At 41.5% G+C, this 17,011-nt stretch overlaps 1 protein-coding gene across 3 annotated transcripts in view; it reads left to right on the forward strand.

Moving 5' to 3' along the window:
* The window catches only part of csde1 (cold shock domain containing E1, RNA-binding), a 112,553-nt gene extending 98,984 nt beyond the window's left edge, over positions 1-13,569 (forward strand). For all 3 annotated transcript variants that reach the window (XM_073053961.1, XM_073053962.1, XM_073053963.1), the window contains 2 exons: positions 7,567-7,699; positions 12,575-13,569. In XM_073053961.1, coding sequence (XP_072910062.1) covers positions 7,567-7,699; positions 12,575-12,622 — 181 coding nt within the window. In that variant the 3' untranslated portion in view covers positions 12,623-13,569. The remainder of the gene's footprint in view (positions 1-7,566; positions 7,700-12,574) is intronic.
* The last annotated feature ends 3,442 nt before the right edge of the window (positions 13,570-17,011 follow it).

Genomic DNA, 17,011 nt, shown 5'->3' on the forward strand with positions numbered 1-17,011 from the left:
GTTCTTGTGATATAATTGTAAGATATCTTGGTTTGCTTACAACTATTTTGCATATCGCTTGAAATTCACTGAGTACGTTTTCATAAAAGCAATATTATTTTATGTTACCACTTAAACTGAAATGGCTTAATTCCAAATATGATTTAGTAGTGCAATTTATTCACTGTTCTGGATTCTTTAATGACATTTGAAGTATTTCTTGGCAGTTGGGTGCTGAAGAAATAGAAGCTTACTAGCCTTCCTAAATGGATCCCTTGTGTCTGCATGCTAGCATCTGACATTTCTCAAATATTTACTAGCTTCATGACAATAGTGGACACTTACCAAATAAGAGCTTACTGAACATCCACAATCTCTGCAGCTGCTTCTTTAAATTCTAGGATTTGAGTCATGAGACTTCAATTACCATACGACATAGGAGCAGAATTAGGCCATCTGGCCCATTGAGTCTGCTCTGCCATTCATTTATGGCTGATCCTTTTTTTTCTTCTTCTCCACCCCAGTTCCCGGCCTTCTTCCTGTAACCTTTGATGCCGTGTCCAATCAAGAACCTATCAATCTCTGCCTTAATACACCCAACAACCTGGCCTCCACAGCTGCATATAGCAACAAATTCCATAAATTCACCACCCTTTGTCTAAAGAAATTCCTCCACATCTGTTTTGAAAGTGCACCCCTCTATCTTGAGGCTGTGGCCTCTTGTCCTAGACTCTCCCACCATGGGAAACGTCCTTTCCACATCTACCTTTCAACATTCAAAAGGTTTCAATGAGATTTCCCCCCATCCTTCTGAATTGCAGTGAGCACAAACCCAGAGCCATCAAATGTCCCTCATATGATAACCCTTTCATTCCCGGTATCATCCTTGTGAACCTCTGGACCCTCTCCAATGCCAGCACATCTTTTCTAAGATGAGGGGCCCTAAACTGTTCATAATACTCAAGGTGAGGCCTCACCAGTGCCTTATAAAGCCTCAGCATCACATCCCTACTCTTGTATCCCAGATCTCTTGAAATGAATGCTAACATGGCATTTGCCTTCCTCACCACTGACTCAACCTGCAAGTTAACCTTTAGGGTGTTCTGCACAGGGACTTCCAAATCCCTTTGTATCTCAGATTTTTGGATTTTCTCCCCATTTAGAAAATAGTCCACACATTTATTTGTACCACCAAAGTGCATGACCATGCATTTTCCAACATTGTATTTTAGTTGCCACTTTCCTGCCCATTCTCCTAATCTGTCTTAAGTACTTCTGCATCCTACCTGTTTCTTCAACACTACCTGCCCCTCTACCAATCTTCATCTCATCTGCAAACCTGTCATGAAAGCCATCTATTCCATCATCTAAATTTATATACAGCATAAAAAGTGATCCCAACACCGACCCCTGCAGAACACCATTAGTCACTGGCAGCCAACTAGAAAAGGATCCTTTTATTCCCACTTGCTGCCTCCTACTAATCAGCCAATGCTCTAACCATGTTAGTAAATTTCCTGTAATACCATAGGCTCTAACTTGGTAACCGACCTCGTGGCACCTTGTCAAAAGCCTTCTGAAAGTCCAAATATATGACATCCACTCCATCCACTTTATCTATCCTACTTATAATTTCCCCAAAGAATTCTATCAGGTTCATCGGGCAGGATTTCCCCTGAAGGAAACCATGCTGACTTTGTCCTATCTTGTCCTGTGTCACCGAGTACTCCATCACCTTATCCTTAAAAATTGACTCCCAACCACTGAGGTCAGGCTAACTGGTCTATAATTTCCTTTCTGCTGCCTTCCTCCTTTCTTAGAGCGGAGTGACATTTGGCATGGTGCCAGAGGACTGGAAAATTGCAGAGTGTAATGATTTTTGAAAGATAACTTCTAATGGCACCACAATTTCTAGTGCTACCTCTTTCGGAACCCTAGAGTACAGTTCCTGTGGTCCAGGTGACTTATGTAGCTTTGGGTCTTACAGCTTTTTAAGCATCTTCTCTTTTATAACAATAACTGCAACAACTTCTCTTCCTTCACACAGCGAAGACTGATGCAAAATACTCATTTAGTTCATCAGCCATCTCCTTGTCCCCTGTTATTATTTCTCCTGCCTCATTTTCTAGCAGTCCTGTATCCACTCTCATTTTTATCTTTAGCATACTTGGAAATACTTTTACTATCCACTTTGATATTATTTGCTAGCTTGCTTTCATGTTTCATCTTTTCCCTTCTAATGATGTTTTAAGTTGCTCTGTAGGTTTTTAAAAGCTTCCTAATCCTCTGTCCAATTTTTGCTTTGTTGTCTGCCCTTTCTTTTGCGTTTACAATTGCTTTGACTTCCCTTGTCAGCAATGATTGTGCTATTTTACCATTTGAGTATTTCTTCTTTTTTGGAATACACATGTCTTGCACCTTCCTCATTTTTCCCAGAAATGCACACCGTTGCTGCTCTGCTGACATCCCTGCCAGCAGCTCCTTCCAGTTTACTTTGGCCAAATCCTCTCTCATACCACTGTAATTTCCCTCACTCCACTGAAATACTACTACATCAGACTTTACTTTCTCCCCATCAAATTTCAAGTTGAACCCAGTCACATTGTGATCACTGGTTCCTGAAGATTCTTTTACCTTAAGCTCCCTAATCGCCTCCAGTTCATTACATAACACCCTCCAGTATAGCTGATCCCCTAGTAGACTCAATGACAAACTGCTCTAAGCTATCTCTTAGGTATTCAACAAGCTCACTCCCATCACTACCATAACATTGCCCTTTTGACACTCTTTTCTATTTCCTGTTGTAACCTGTGGTCCACCTCCCAGCCCCTGTTGGAAGGCCTGTATATAACTGCCATCAATGTCATTTTACCCTTGCAATTCCGTAACTCAACCCACAAGGAATCAACATCTTCCAATCTTACGTCATATCTTTCTACAGATTTGATGCCATTCTTTACCAGTAGAACTATACCATCCCCTCTGTCTACCTTCCTATCTCTCTAATACAATGTGTAACCGTGGACATTCAGCTCCCAGCTATGACCATCCTTCAGCCCCAATTCAGTGATGGCCACAACATCATACCTGGCAATCTGTAATATTGCAACAACCTTATTTATTATACTATATGCATTTAGATACAACACCTCGAGTACTATTGTTGCTATCCTTTCTGATTCTGCATGGTACTCAACGTGTTGGCTGCAACGAAGTCTGATCACCTGCCTGCCCTTCCTAACAATCTGACTGCATGTTATCTTCACTTTTTTACATTGTCCTTCACTCCAGTTCCCACCCCTCTGCCAAGTTAGTTTAAACCCTCCCCAACAGCTCTAACAAACCTGCCTGCGAGAATATTGGTGGCCTTTGGGTTCAGGTGCAACCTGTCGCTTTTGAAATGGGTCATACCTCCCCCAGAAGAGATCCCAATTATCCAAGATCCTGAATCCCTGCCCCTTACATCAGCTTCTCAACCACAGGTTTATTTGCCAGTTCATCCTGTTTCTACCCTCACTGGCGCATGGCACACGCAGCAATTTAGAAATTACTACTCAGGAGGTCCTGCTTCTCAGCTTTCTACCTAATTCTCTAAATTCTCTTTTCAGGACCTCATTGCTTTCAATTACCTTTCAATCCCAATAATTTCTGCAATATTTGTTTTCTAGTATTTGAGCTCTTGATTCAGTATTCTGAGTTTACTGTACCTTCCATGAAGATTTGATGCCTCTGCTATTTATTTCTTGTACAAATATTGCCATTTGAGATGTATGTTAACTTTTACTGCTGTTTTTCAATAATTATTGATTATTGCAATTGGCTTTTAATTTCTTCTGTTTTTATTTACTTCCCTTTGTCCATGTGTTTGCCCTCCTTGAAATTTAAACTTTTCCAATTTCTCAAGTTTCTGATTTTTGTTTTGTTGGCAATAACTCAATGTAGTTGGCCAAAGTACTATTACCAGCATGTACCTTTGTCTTGGTTTCAGATTGAACTAACTCACTTCTGATTTAAAATTAATTTTGATATTGCAGTTGCTGTTTTAAAGACCCTTCAAGTACCCAATCATCAAGTTATTCTAAATAAGCTCTTTTTCTCCTTGGTTCCTCATTGATTTTTTAAAAACTTAGTCCAGCAAAGCCTATGTAATGCTCATTTGGTCAGCCTAGTAATGTATAAATTTTGGTTCTCTAATTATTACCATTGTTAAATGCACTAATCTCCTGAATAGTGCCGGGCCTTGTATTACCACTGCTGTCAGGGAACTATTTACAACTTTCATTAATTCTGCAATTTTTTGTGATCTACACAAATTAGCTCCATTTGTTTGCTGACAAAAGCCTTTGTCTCCAGCCTCACAATCACATATTCCTTCTCCATTCTGCCCACCTCAAAGTAAAGCTAAGTATCTTAAAATAGTTAATTGCCCAGTAAAATTACTCTCATGCCTTCCTGATGGGCTCAGTTTGACCCATTTTTGCCACCCTGCACACTGTTATTTTGCTTCCCTTAACTTTCTAAGCTCTTATCAATAGAACTCATCCCCACCTTGCCCCTTCTTTTCTTCTCTCCCCTCACCTCCCCCACCACACTTGTACCCCAGCTTTTGCTGGTAACACATGGCCAATTTATTGATGCCTGTAAGATAAACAAGCTCCTATAACATTAAATTCCAAAGTCCAACATGCCTACCTATGTTGGTAGTAGAACTAGTTTCTTCTCTCCACTTGGTCATTGTTGTTAGTTTTGTGTGTATTTTGGTGCCAATTTATCACAATATTGTGGTTACCTTATTGAGTGGCTGCTGCATACCTTTCTAAACTTCAGACAAATTTGATTATTACCTGGAAATGGCCTCTACAGCCCCAGTTATTTTGCTGGAATACTGATGGGTCTATTTCCAATTCCAATGAATCATGTCTAATTAAATGGATCCTGCTTTTCTCCCTGTATTGTACAGGCCACTTAATTTGCTTGTTAATTCCTTTGTGAACCACAATGTCTGGATTGTTTCTTCTCCCTCCCCACCCCACCTTTCCTCCAAGGTCTCCTCTGGGTCCAGTGAGATATCACTTCTCACCAGTGTGGCAGCATGGCCTTCGTAGTTCATGGCTACTGAGAAATGAATCAATTCCTTAAATCCATTGATCCATTGTCCCCTATAATTATCACTCTACTTTGCTTCCTTTTAATTTGCCTATCTTTAGTGGTTCTCTTTAAGATGATGCTGCTCCTTCACCCTGAAGTGTTTGCTCTCATCTGCATAGGCTGCAAGAACCTAACATCTGTTTAACAAATTGTCTGATGACATCCTTCTGGATTTTAAAACTACCTCCCCACCAAGTCACTTAATGAACCCTGTTTTTTCAAATACGCTTGATGTAGGTGGGGGGGGGGGTGCAACAAGAGAATATCTGAAGCATTTAAACAGAATGCCTTTCAGTTACATCTATGGAAACGGTCAACATTTCAAGCTCAGACGCTTCATCAGAGCTGGAGAAGGGGGGGGGGGGGGTTCTACAATAATGCTGGGGAAGGAGTGAGTGGTAAGTGAAGCCAGGTAGGGGATGAAGTAAGAAGCTGGGAGGTGATTGGTGGAAAAGGTAAAGGGATAGACAAGGTATCAGAAAGGAGTCGACCTTGGGAGAGGTGGTAGCCAGGTGAAAGAAAAAAGGGGGGGGGGGGGTCAGAGTAGGGAAATTACTGGAAGTTGGAGAAATCAATGTTCATGCCATCAGTTTGGAGGCCATCATGGCGAAATATGAGGTATTGCTCCTCCAACCTGTGAGTGGCCTCTTCATGGCAGAAGAGGTGGTCTTGGACAGGCATGTCTGAACGGGGGTGGCAATTGAGATTGAAATACTTGGCCACCAAGAAATCCTTGCAAATGTAGAAAAGATGCTGAACAAAGCACTTCTGCAATCTGCGTCAGGTTTCACTAATGTAGAGAAGACCACATCGGGAGTAACACATTTGCAGGGGAAGTGTTGCCTCACCTGGAAAGACTGTTTAGGTCCCTGAATGGGCAGTTGTAGCTTTTCTACTTGCAGGGATAAGTGCCAGGAAGGATATTAGTAGGGAGAGATGACTGGACAAGTGAATCATAGAAAGAGTGGTCTTAAAAAAGAGATAAAAATGTTTGGTGGCAGGGTCCTGTTGAAGATGGCGGAAATTGTGGAGAATGATGTGTTGTATGCAGAGGCTCATGGAGTGAAGGGGAGAACAAAAGGAACAAGCAGCCCTCGGGATCAATGAAGTATGTCTGTCTGTCAGTGAGAAGGTGGTGCAAGGGTGGGTATCTGAGGAACGGAAACCCCATTCATTAAAGAAAGGATATCTCTGTCCTGGAATGGAAAGCTTCATCCTGGGATCCAATGTGGTGGACAGAGTTAGTCAAGATAACCATGGAAATTGGTAGGTGTATAAAAATATCGGTAGGCAGTTTAACCCCAGAGGTGGAAGCAGATTGAGAAAGGGAAGCAAGTGGACCAAGTGAATTTAAGGGAAGGCTAGAAATTGGAAGCAAAGTTGATAAAATTGACAAGCTTGCAGGAAGTAGAATCAGTGCAAATGTCAGTGTAGCACAGAAAGTGTTGGGGAGCATTACCAGGGAAAGTTTGGAATGTAGACTGTTCCATTGAGTCAACAAAAAGGCAGGTGTTGCTGGGCCCATGAGCGTTGCCATGCCCTACCTCTTGAGTTTGGGGAAAGTAGGAGGATCTAGAAGAAATTATTGAGGGCGAGGATCAGTTCTGCCAGATACAAGGTGATGGTAGTGGAGGGGAACTGGTCAGGTCTACTGTCAAGAAGGAAATGGAGACCTTTAAGGCCTTCTTGATGAGGAATAAAGTGTTTAGGGACTGGAAATGAGGCAGTCAGGGTCAGGAAATTCAAAGCTTTTGAGCAGATTGAGAGCTTGTGATGTGTCATGGATATAGGTAGGCAGGGACTGAATCGAGGATAAAATGGAGTTGAGATATTTGGACATGAGTTCAGTTGGGGCAGGAGTAGGCAGAAAGAGTTCAAAAGGAGTGGGGGAGCCAAGATCCTGGTGAGTGCAAGTGTTTGGGAAATAGGACCCAGGAATCATTGGAATTTCCAAGCAGTAGACTGTAATAATGTCATGCTTGGCTGTAATCTCACCTCTGCATTTTACTTTCCCATTCATTTATGGTAACCTTTCAGTCCTAACTTTATCAAGTGTTTGCCAGTGTTCTGAATGGTTGTTCGATTGTTTACAATCAATGCAATGAGAGCAATTCAAGATGCACACTTTTTTACTCTCTTTGAATCTGCCAAATTCAGTAATTTCCCTTGATGGAGAATATCAGTTCCTGAGTTAGAACACAAGTTCAAATCCCTCTTAATTCCTTTCTCCAGTACTGTATTAGTTATTAAAGGTTGCTTTACTGTTTATTTTATCTATCTTTTCTCCAAATAAATTGGCTAATCTAAGTTTAGTAAGAAGAATTCTGACCTAATGGCTCTACGCTTTATTGCCAGAATATACCTATAACCTATGTATGTTATCATAGTTGTGAATTCTAGTAATGCAGATTCCTCACAGTGTGTCTTTCTCCCTTTCAGTGAAGGTCCCAGGCCTGTGGCAGCTCCACGTCCTGATCGTTTAGTACATCGTCTGAAGAGCATCACCTTGGATGACGCAAGTGCTCCAAAATTAGTTGTACTTCGCCAGCCAAAGGGACCTGATAACAGCAAGGTAAATGCTGAACGTCATCCCGCGTTTTATTGCTGGTGACTATACTCTGCCTCTCCCTAACATCATCTCAGCATTGCAAATGAAGGTTCCTAACCAACTTGTTCATGAACATTTGGCAGAGTACAGAAGTCAATCGTACTTTTAAAATGTGAAGATAACACGCTTTTCAAAACAGTACTGCATTTTTTGGGTTAAGGATCTAAGGATTTATCTGATAACTTGCTGAAGCTGCAAGGTGGAAATCTTACAGTAGTAGTGCTAAAGGTATTTACCCCACAACAGAAAGGGTTATACAACGTGTAAGCTACCAAGTCTATATACATGCACGTTCACACCAACAAGAAAGAAAAGTTTATGAATGCTGAACATGGCTGAAACCAAGAAACGTATAGAAGAGTGACATTGTAAAGGGAATTGAGAGAAATAGATGCACTAAAACTTGTAGGTAAAGCCAAGGAAGCTGTCAGGGTTGTTTTTATAAAAAGAAAGGGAACAGGCTATCTGTAGTTAGGTGAGGCGACACTTCACCTGTGAGTCGGCTGGTGTGGTATACTGCGTCCGGTGCTCCTGGTGTGGCCTTTTATATATTGGTGAGACCCGACGCAGACTGGGAGACCGTTTCGCTGAACACTTACGCTCGGTCCGCCAGAGAAAGCAGGATCTCCCAGTGGCCACACATTTTAATTCCACGTCCCATTCCCATTCTGATGTGTCTATCCATGGCCTCCTCTATTGTCAAAATGAATCCAAACTCAGGTTGGAGGAACAACACCTTATATACCGGCTGGGTAGCCTCCAACCTGATGGCATGAACATTGACTTCTCTAACTTCTGTTAATGCCCCTCCTCCCCTTCATACCCCATCCCTGACATATTTAATTGTTTGCCTGTTCTCCATTTCCCTCTGGTGTTCTCCCCCCCCCCCCCCCCCCTTTTCTCCCGAGGCCTCCAGTCCCATGATCCTTTCCCTTCTCCAGCTCTGTATCACTTTCGCCAATCACCTTTCCAGCTCTTAGCTTCATCCCACCCCCTCTGGTCTTCTATCATTTCGCATTTCCCCCTCCCCCCACTACTTTCAAATCTCTTACTATCTTCCCTTTTGGTTAGTCCTGATGAAGGGTCTCGGCCCGAAACGTCGACAGCGCTTCTCCCTATAGATGCTGCCTGGCCGGCTGTGTTCCACCAGCATTTTGTGTGTGCTGTAGTTAGGGACGTGTAGTGTGGCAGAAGTCAGGGATACTTCTCACCGCCACTATAAAGGCAATCGTTGAAGTTGGTCAGGTTGTTTGCTAAATGTGCTTTTAAAATTAGCATGTCGCAAAGGTAATGCTACGGTTGTAGTGGGGAATTTCAACATGTAGGTAGACTGGGAAAATCAGTTTGGTACTGGACCCCAAGAAAGGGAGTTTGTGGAGTGCCTCCAAGATGGATTCTTAGAGCAGTTTGTACTGGAGCCTACCAGGGAGAAGGCAATTCTGGATCTAGTGTTGTGTAATGAACCATATTCGATAAGGGAACTGGAGGTAAAGGAGCCATTAGGAGGCAGTGACCATTACATGATAAGTTTTAATCTACAATCTGAGAGGGAGAAGGGAAAATCAGAAGTGTCAGTATTACAGTTGAACAAAGGGCACTATGGAGCCATGAGGGAGGAACTAGCCAAAGTTGACTGGAAGGATACCCTATCAAGGATGACAGTGGAACAACAATGGCAGGTATTTCTGGGAATAATACAGAAGGTGCAGGATCAGTTAATTCCAAAGAGGAAAAAAGAGCCAGTGGATGTAGTGTATCTGGACTTCCAGAAAGCCTTTGGTAAGGTCCCACATAGGAGATTAGTGGGCAAAATTAGAGCACATGGTATTGGGGGTAGGGTACTAACATGGACAGAAAATTGGTTGGCAGACAGGAAACAAAGAGTAGGGATTAACGGGTCCTTTTCAGAATGGCAGGCAGTGACTAGTGGGGTATCGCAAGGCATGGTGCTGGGACCACAGCTATTTACAATATACGTTAATGATTTAGATGAAGGGATTAAAAGTAACATTAGCAAATTTGCAGATGACACAAAGCTGGGTGGCAGTTTGAAATATGAGGAATGATGTTAGGAGAATGCACGGTGACTTGGACAGGTTGGGTGAGTGGGCAGATGCAGTTTAATGTGGATAAATGTGAGGTTATCCACTTTGGTGGCAAGAACAGGAAGGCAGATTACTATCTGAATGGTGTCAAGTTAGGAAAAGGGGAGGTACAACGAGATCTAGGTGTCCTTGTTCATCAGTCACTGAAAGTAAGCATGCAGGTACAGCAAGTAGTGAAGAAAGCTAATGGCATGTTGGCCTTCATAATAAGGGGAGTTGAGTATAGGAGCAAAGAGGTCCTTCTGCAGTTGTACAGGGCCCTGGTGAGACCACACCTGGAGAATTGTGTTCAGTTTTGGTCTCCAAATTTGAGGAAGGACATTCTTGCTATTGAGGGAGTGCAGCGTAGGTTCACGAGGTTGATTCCCGGGATGGCGGGACTGTCATATGTTGAAAGATTGGAGCGACTGGGCTTGTATACACTGGAATTTAGAAGGATGAGAGGGGATCTGATTGAAACATACAAGATTATTAAGGGATTGGACACGCTAGAGGCAGGAAACATGTTCCCAATGTTGGGGGAGTCCAGAACCAGAGGCCACAGTTTAAGAATAAGGGGTAGGCCATTTAGAACAGAGTTGAGGAAAAACTTTTTCACCCAGAGAGTTGTGGATCTGCGGAATGCTCTGCCTCAGAAGGCAGTGGAGGCCAATTCCCTGGATGCTTTCAAGAAGGAGTTAGATAGAGCTCTTAAAGATAGCGGAGTCGAGTGATAAGGGGAGAAGGCAGGAACGGGTTACTGATTGCGGAGGGCTGAACGGCCTACTCCTGCACCTATTGTCTATAAAATATGGAGTGCAAATATTAAGGGACCAGTAACTTAAAGTGGATAGATCTCACCAGTCCTGACCGAAATGTATCCCAGGTAATGGAAGCATGAGAAAATGGCCTCGGGCTCAGGCTGTCTTTTCAACAACCCTGTTGGTTTTATATTTATACTATCTTTAAAAAGGATCAGACAAGATTTACAGGCTTGCTGACCCAATATCCTTACAGTGAATTGTAATAAATTTAGTGGAAAATAAATTTAGGAATGTATTGTTTAAATGAGGACAGGACACATGGAATTTAATTTTATTGGATTTAATAGCAATTGTTTTTGGGATGCATGTAGGCAATGAAGTTGCTATGGATTTGCATAATGTGTTTGTTTTATGTGGCAAACTGGTCAGTTGAGTCCATTGTTTACCTTAATTAAAATTTGGTCATTAGTATATTAATAATGTACAGACATATTGAATTTGAAGATTTGCATTTGATCTTCTGGTAAGATGGCGACGCATTCAGATGCAACAGCCTCTCTTTTACAGTCACAAGACACTGTCGGACATTAAGAACTTCAAGTACTGCAGGTCCAGCCCATCAGCTTGTTGCTTGTTGGGGTGCTAGGTGTTGCTGCCTGCTACAAAAAGGTGGCTGAGTCGGTATGCAATCTTAATGGCGAGGATTGTCTTAAACGCTTTACTTGTGATTGCAAGACCTGTTCACTGGTTTATTGTTGAGACCAGCAGGGGAGCTACGTGGCCTCGGTTGTAGCGCGGACTGGGCCATGTGCTACGGGGTCGCTGTGGCAGCTGACCAGGAGGGGAGACAGTGCAGTGGTGTGGTGCATTGTCTATGCTAGTTAGGACAGGCCCCTCCCATCGCTGCTGCTCTCCAGTGTTTGCCCAGTGGAAGACGGGCTGATTGCCTACATCAGGCAGGCACTACCAGTCTACAGGACGTGACTCTCAGGGACTTGGGCTATATTATATTTTGGTGTGTGACTATATTTACTGCTACCTTATGTGCTATTGATCAATTCTGTCACTTTCTCTTTCCTGGGTGTTGTCTTGATTTCTCAAGCTGCTGCAGTAGGAGTGTTACTCCAATATCCAATAAAGGCAATGAATGGAGACGCAGATGTGCGGTGCTGTGGACTACAAAAGCACTGATATATCTTCTGTCCTCCTGGTTATTCACCCCGGTTAAATCTGAGCAGTTGGGAGCCCGATCATGGGGAAATGAAACTTGAGCTGTATTTAGTGAACATCGTGCATCCTCCCATGGGTTTTGTGTTTTCTGTTAAAGAGTAAGTTCATAGTTCTGCAGAACCAAAATTCAGCCCACGTATCAGGCCCGTAAATAATTTGTGTTTGATGTGGAACTGTGGGTTTGACAATGTCAGTGCTAATTTTTGGCTGGACATATAGTAGGAATGGTACAGTTGTTTATTTGTGGAAGTATTTTCTTTGTAAAATTGAGATTTCTGGTTTCTGTCTGTTGAGCTTTTGGGAGTTTAAGATTATGCTGTTTCCCCACAGTGGCCTGCTGGTAACATCTGGAATGAAGATATGTTGATTTGTGACATTCAGTTTGCCACCTGTTGAATCACTCTTCCATTCAATGAAGTAAAAGTTGAATGGGGGAGAGAATGGGCTGTGAGCCCTTCTGCTATTTCTGAATCAAATGGAGTTGAGTACTTGCAATCTGTCTTCCCTCCCCCTTTGTGTTGTTTTTAACAGTTACTTGTTTGACTTGCAAATGAAGGCTAAAAAATCTTCCAGATTTGCCTAGAATTAGCAGTTACAATACAAAGACTTGGGCTCCTGTGTTTTATTATACTGATTTCCGGCCAACTTGGCAGTCTAACCAATTTTTTAAAATAATTCTAAAGTCCATGTTTGTCAACTGATCCAGTTTTTCAGTGGCACCTTTGAGGAAATTAACCATTTTGTTTTTTTTTATTTTGCAGGGATTTACTGTGGAAAGAAAGATTCGTCAAGCCGGAGTGATAGATTGATTTCTTTTCTTCCCCCAGCAAGCACATTACCCAATGCAGTATCTTTGGGGAGGGGAGGGTTTACGCAAGGTTATCTGCCTCCACCACCCTCTGTGTTCCCTCGTCCAAAATGGAAATGGAACACAATTTATCTACTTTCAAGCAAAACTACAGTTCTACCACTTGTCTGTGCTTTTATCAAAAGCTTAAAAAAAGTACAAAATGAAGCAAAAACAAAAAAAAACAAAAAAAATGGTAATGCACAGGCTCGGGGCAATGAATGAGCAGGAAGCCTTAGTTTCACAACCTTATAGAGCTTGATTTAAAATCAAAAAGCATCTTACATCAATGCTAATTTGAAATTTAAGTTTATTTGCCTTTTGTTAGTAAGGAGAGAAATCTGTGAAGAAAGCTATACAACTGAAACTTGAGTGCCATGAATGCTGGCTTTCATTAACCTTTTCAGTACAACTTTTTTGATGCTGTAGAGCTCTGCAGCCTTGGAACACATTTTCCCAATCCCAGAAACTAACAGATTTGTGCCTAAAGGAAAAAAAACACAAATATCACTGTTATTTCCCCACAAAAGGCACCCTGTGTAATGCCGAATGGAAAAGGAAGTGGCTGAATTTTTTTAAAGTATATTAATGCATCAATGTGGAAATGTTAATCGTTGGTACTGTATATATATGCCTTTTGCATAGAAACAGGGAGACTAGTTGATATCAAGCATTAGTAATCAAAAAAACTGGTCGGTGTTCCTATACCAAATAAGATCAGGAATTTAATTGATGTTGATGTGGGACAGAGGCAGGGTCCTGTTTCTGTTTTGCCTCTGCTCACAGTTTGCGGTTGTCTAAACTGGAGAAGGTTTTGTTCTTGCAAGAAGGGAAAACAACACCTGCCTTTCTCCTGTGTCTCTGTTAATGGTCATGAAAAAAAACTAGAATAAAAAGTTTTACCATAAATTTTGAAATCTTGAGTGAATCTTGTCTGCGTGGATCACTGTACATCATCATTCAATTTGGTTATACGACTTGGTTGATTTAGTGTAGGTTCTGTCCTTGTTACTATTAAACTGAGCAACAGCCAAGAACTTGACAGCTGAAACTAAAGATTATCAATAAAATCCTGGAAAGAGGTCATATTTTGTCACCATCCTAACATCAATTCTAACAGGAGGCGGATCAAATGGCCTGCAGCTAACATGACATCACTGTGGAAACAGTTTGATGAAAATGTCAACCAAGTTCTGGAGGCGATGGCGAAGCAAGGGGTCAATAGGAAGCTGCAAGCCATGACAACAGTCATGGTCAGCATCGCAGCTGAATGGTTATTCACAGCCCGTTCCTTAGCCAGAGCCTGCAGCAATTTGGGCATTGAGGGAGAGAGGAAGAGGAGAGCCATCCGCAATACCATCGATGCAGCAGAGAGGACCTCAAGGTGGCTGTGGCTCAAGAGGGGAGCCATGGAGTCATGTGTAGCTAGCCATCTGGACACAAGCTGGAGTCTGATCAGCCCCGGCTGGGTCACCTGGAGAAGTGTGTATGATGTTGAAAGACCTGAAACAGCTGATGATTCCAGGAACATCACTGATGATGTGTCCAGAAGCATTGGTAGATGTATGCACACGGGTGATTTTAACTGATACGGAATGGGGTAACAAATAGAAAGTGCTATCATGAAACACTTAATAATACAGAAGTTGGCCACCACACAGGACTCAACCCTTCAACAGTTTGCATTTTATTTGATGCCTTTAAGACAAATACTTCACAGGAACAAAACAAAATTCGACAGCAAACTGCTTGAGTGCAATGTGAGTGAACAAAAGTTTAAATTGCAAGGAAAGTTTGATAGGGAAAGAATTCCAGAGATATTCTCATTTGTCCCATCACTAGACTTTAGCCAATCAAAATGACATTCCCTATCCTGTAGTACTTGGTCAGAAATTTGAGGAAAGAATAGGTTTTGAAAATCTTTTACAAAAGAAGTGTGAAGTTGGAAGTCACTACATTAGCAAGTTAAGGTGGTTGGTGAGCTGCACAAATCACAAGTTGGAGTATGGGGAGTAATTCAGGGTAACTCAAGTTAGTGGGACAGGATTTGTCGAAAGAACACAGTAACAAGAACGTGGATGAGAGGGTTTGTGGCAAGGGAGCTGAGGAAGAAAGGCTTGGTATGTTGGAGGAGGAAGTATTTGTTGGAGTAGATTTTATAGACAAAACTTCATCTGCCCACACCAAGATGATACACCAGGGTTGATTTGGGCAGTTGCCAGGAAGATATGAAGTTGTAAGGCAAGTAATGAGTTTGTGCCGGAGACTAAACACTAGGTTGGGTCTGAAATCTAGCTGTTTTTTTTCTCTTTAATATGCAGCCTGACAAGCAGTAAACAATTAGAGATGGCAGACACACAAATTAGAACTGCCACTGCATACATGCAACCTGCCATTTTTTTATGTCCAGGGAGCACAATATAGGCTTTGCACTGTGATATTTTGGTAATTTCAACTGAAAGTGGAAAGCACATAATCAAAATTAAACACAAGGAAATCTGCAGATGCTGGAAATTCGAACAACACACACAAAATGCTGGTGGAACACAGCAGGCCAGGCAGCATCTATAGGGAGAAGCGCTGTGGACGTTTTGGGCCAAGACCCTTCATCAGGACGAAGGGTCTCGACCCGAAACGTCGACAGCACTTCTCCCTATAGATGCTGCCTGGCCTGCTGTGTTCCACCAGCATTTTGTGTGTGTTGATCAAAATTAAGGTGACTCTTAAGGGGCTCCTTGGTGATTAAGCCTATTGAAGAAGGTAAACACAGGTCTCAATAGCCTGAAGTTGCAGTTATCACTAGATGAAGAGAGGACAAATGGGGGTGAAAATGGCAAATTTGAGAGCTGGGGAAAGTTGTAACTGTGAAAGCTTCAGAGTGGCAGCCAAATGTTGAAAGTAATTGCTAGCTTTAGAGAGAAACATACGGGTATGATGAGGCTTTGTTGAACCAGATCTGGAACTACATTCTTTGCAAGATAGAACACATTTTCAGCTCTTGGATTCATGCAAGTGAACATGAACTATAGCAATTTTAGAGAAACTGAGGCAGAGATTTTACTGGAATGAGGGTAACAAAGCTGGAGAAATGAGTAGTAAAGCTAGTCATTGGCATGTTTGGGTAAATAGGGAGCCTTTCTCAACATTTTTAGCCTGGAGGAACCCTTGAAATGGTTTTCAAGTCCTAGAGAAACACCGTGTGAAAAAATTGTATCTACTTTAATACTACTTTAAGTACTTAATACTATAATACATGGTACTTTAATGTGATCAATAAGTTGTAGATAAAATAATCCAAAAATAATTGTCAATGTTCTTTTGAGCAGCGAATGAATTTTTAGCCAACCTTTCTTGAAAAAACGAGTAGTTAAGCTGAGCTTTCTTAAAATTAATCTTATTTTCCATTAAATTAAATCTCACAAGGCAAACAATTTGTTAAATAACTAACTGGTTCAAATCAAAATGGGATTTAATTTTTCTTGAAGTTGGCCCTGTAGATTTAATTAAAGATTGTAAAGTTTAATGTTATTTACAAGATGAAAATTTATTGACAATGTTGAATAGTAAAAAATTTTTAAACTATAAATCAAAGCAATATGAATTTTTAAAAAAGCCTAAGGCACAATTTTATACAAGACTTCAAAAAAGCATTCTCTTACTAAGTAACATGATCAGGCTGAAATATAGGTCCAGCATGTGAAGCCTGTGCTTGTTTTTGTTGCACAAATACTAAATTGTGGGATGAACTTAAGACAAGCACTCATAGATTTCGCTTTCAATTGAAATGAGACTATTTCTATCCTTCCTCTTGATGCTTGTTAAACAAGAAGTTTGCTCACACATGTAAGAAATTGAAAACTGCAGCATTGCTTTCCTGTGAAAGGCAGGATATTCTTTTACAGAAATCCAAAATTTGTCCAGGGTTAGATCAGTAAATCTTGAGTGCATGATCAGACTGCAGCTCACAAAGTCCTTCCTTTCCTCTAAGTCAAGTTCTTAGAGAACTTTGAGTAAAAGATTCAGAGAAAGGGGCCCACACCCAGTCATACACTTGCATTGAAAGGAGGAAAAATTCGGTACAGTTTTGTTCAGCAGTTCTTCCAGGTGGTTTCAATGAGATTTGAGACTTTCTGATATTCTTCCTTGCTCTTAAGCCCAAGCAGCAGTGGGAACATTTCAAGATTTTTCCAAAGATTCAATTTCCTTTTAAATCCAAGAATCTTGTCACTTGAAGTCAAAACATTTTTTCCAGGGCCTTGCAGAGAGTTGTTTCAACGGGTTCGTATGATGAAAAATGTCTAAGTAGGCTAGTTTATGCAGCCATTCCATCTTCAGCAAAATCTGGCTTATT

This window comes from Hemitrygon akajei, chromosome 8 (assembly GCF_048418815.1).
Source record: "Hemitrygon akajei chromosome 8, sHemAka1.3, whole genome shotgun sequence".
Classification (NCBI taxonomy): Eukaryota; Metazoa; Chordata; class Chondrichthyes; order Myliobatiformes; family Dasyatidae; genus Hemitrygon; species Hemitrygon akajei.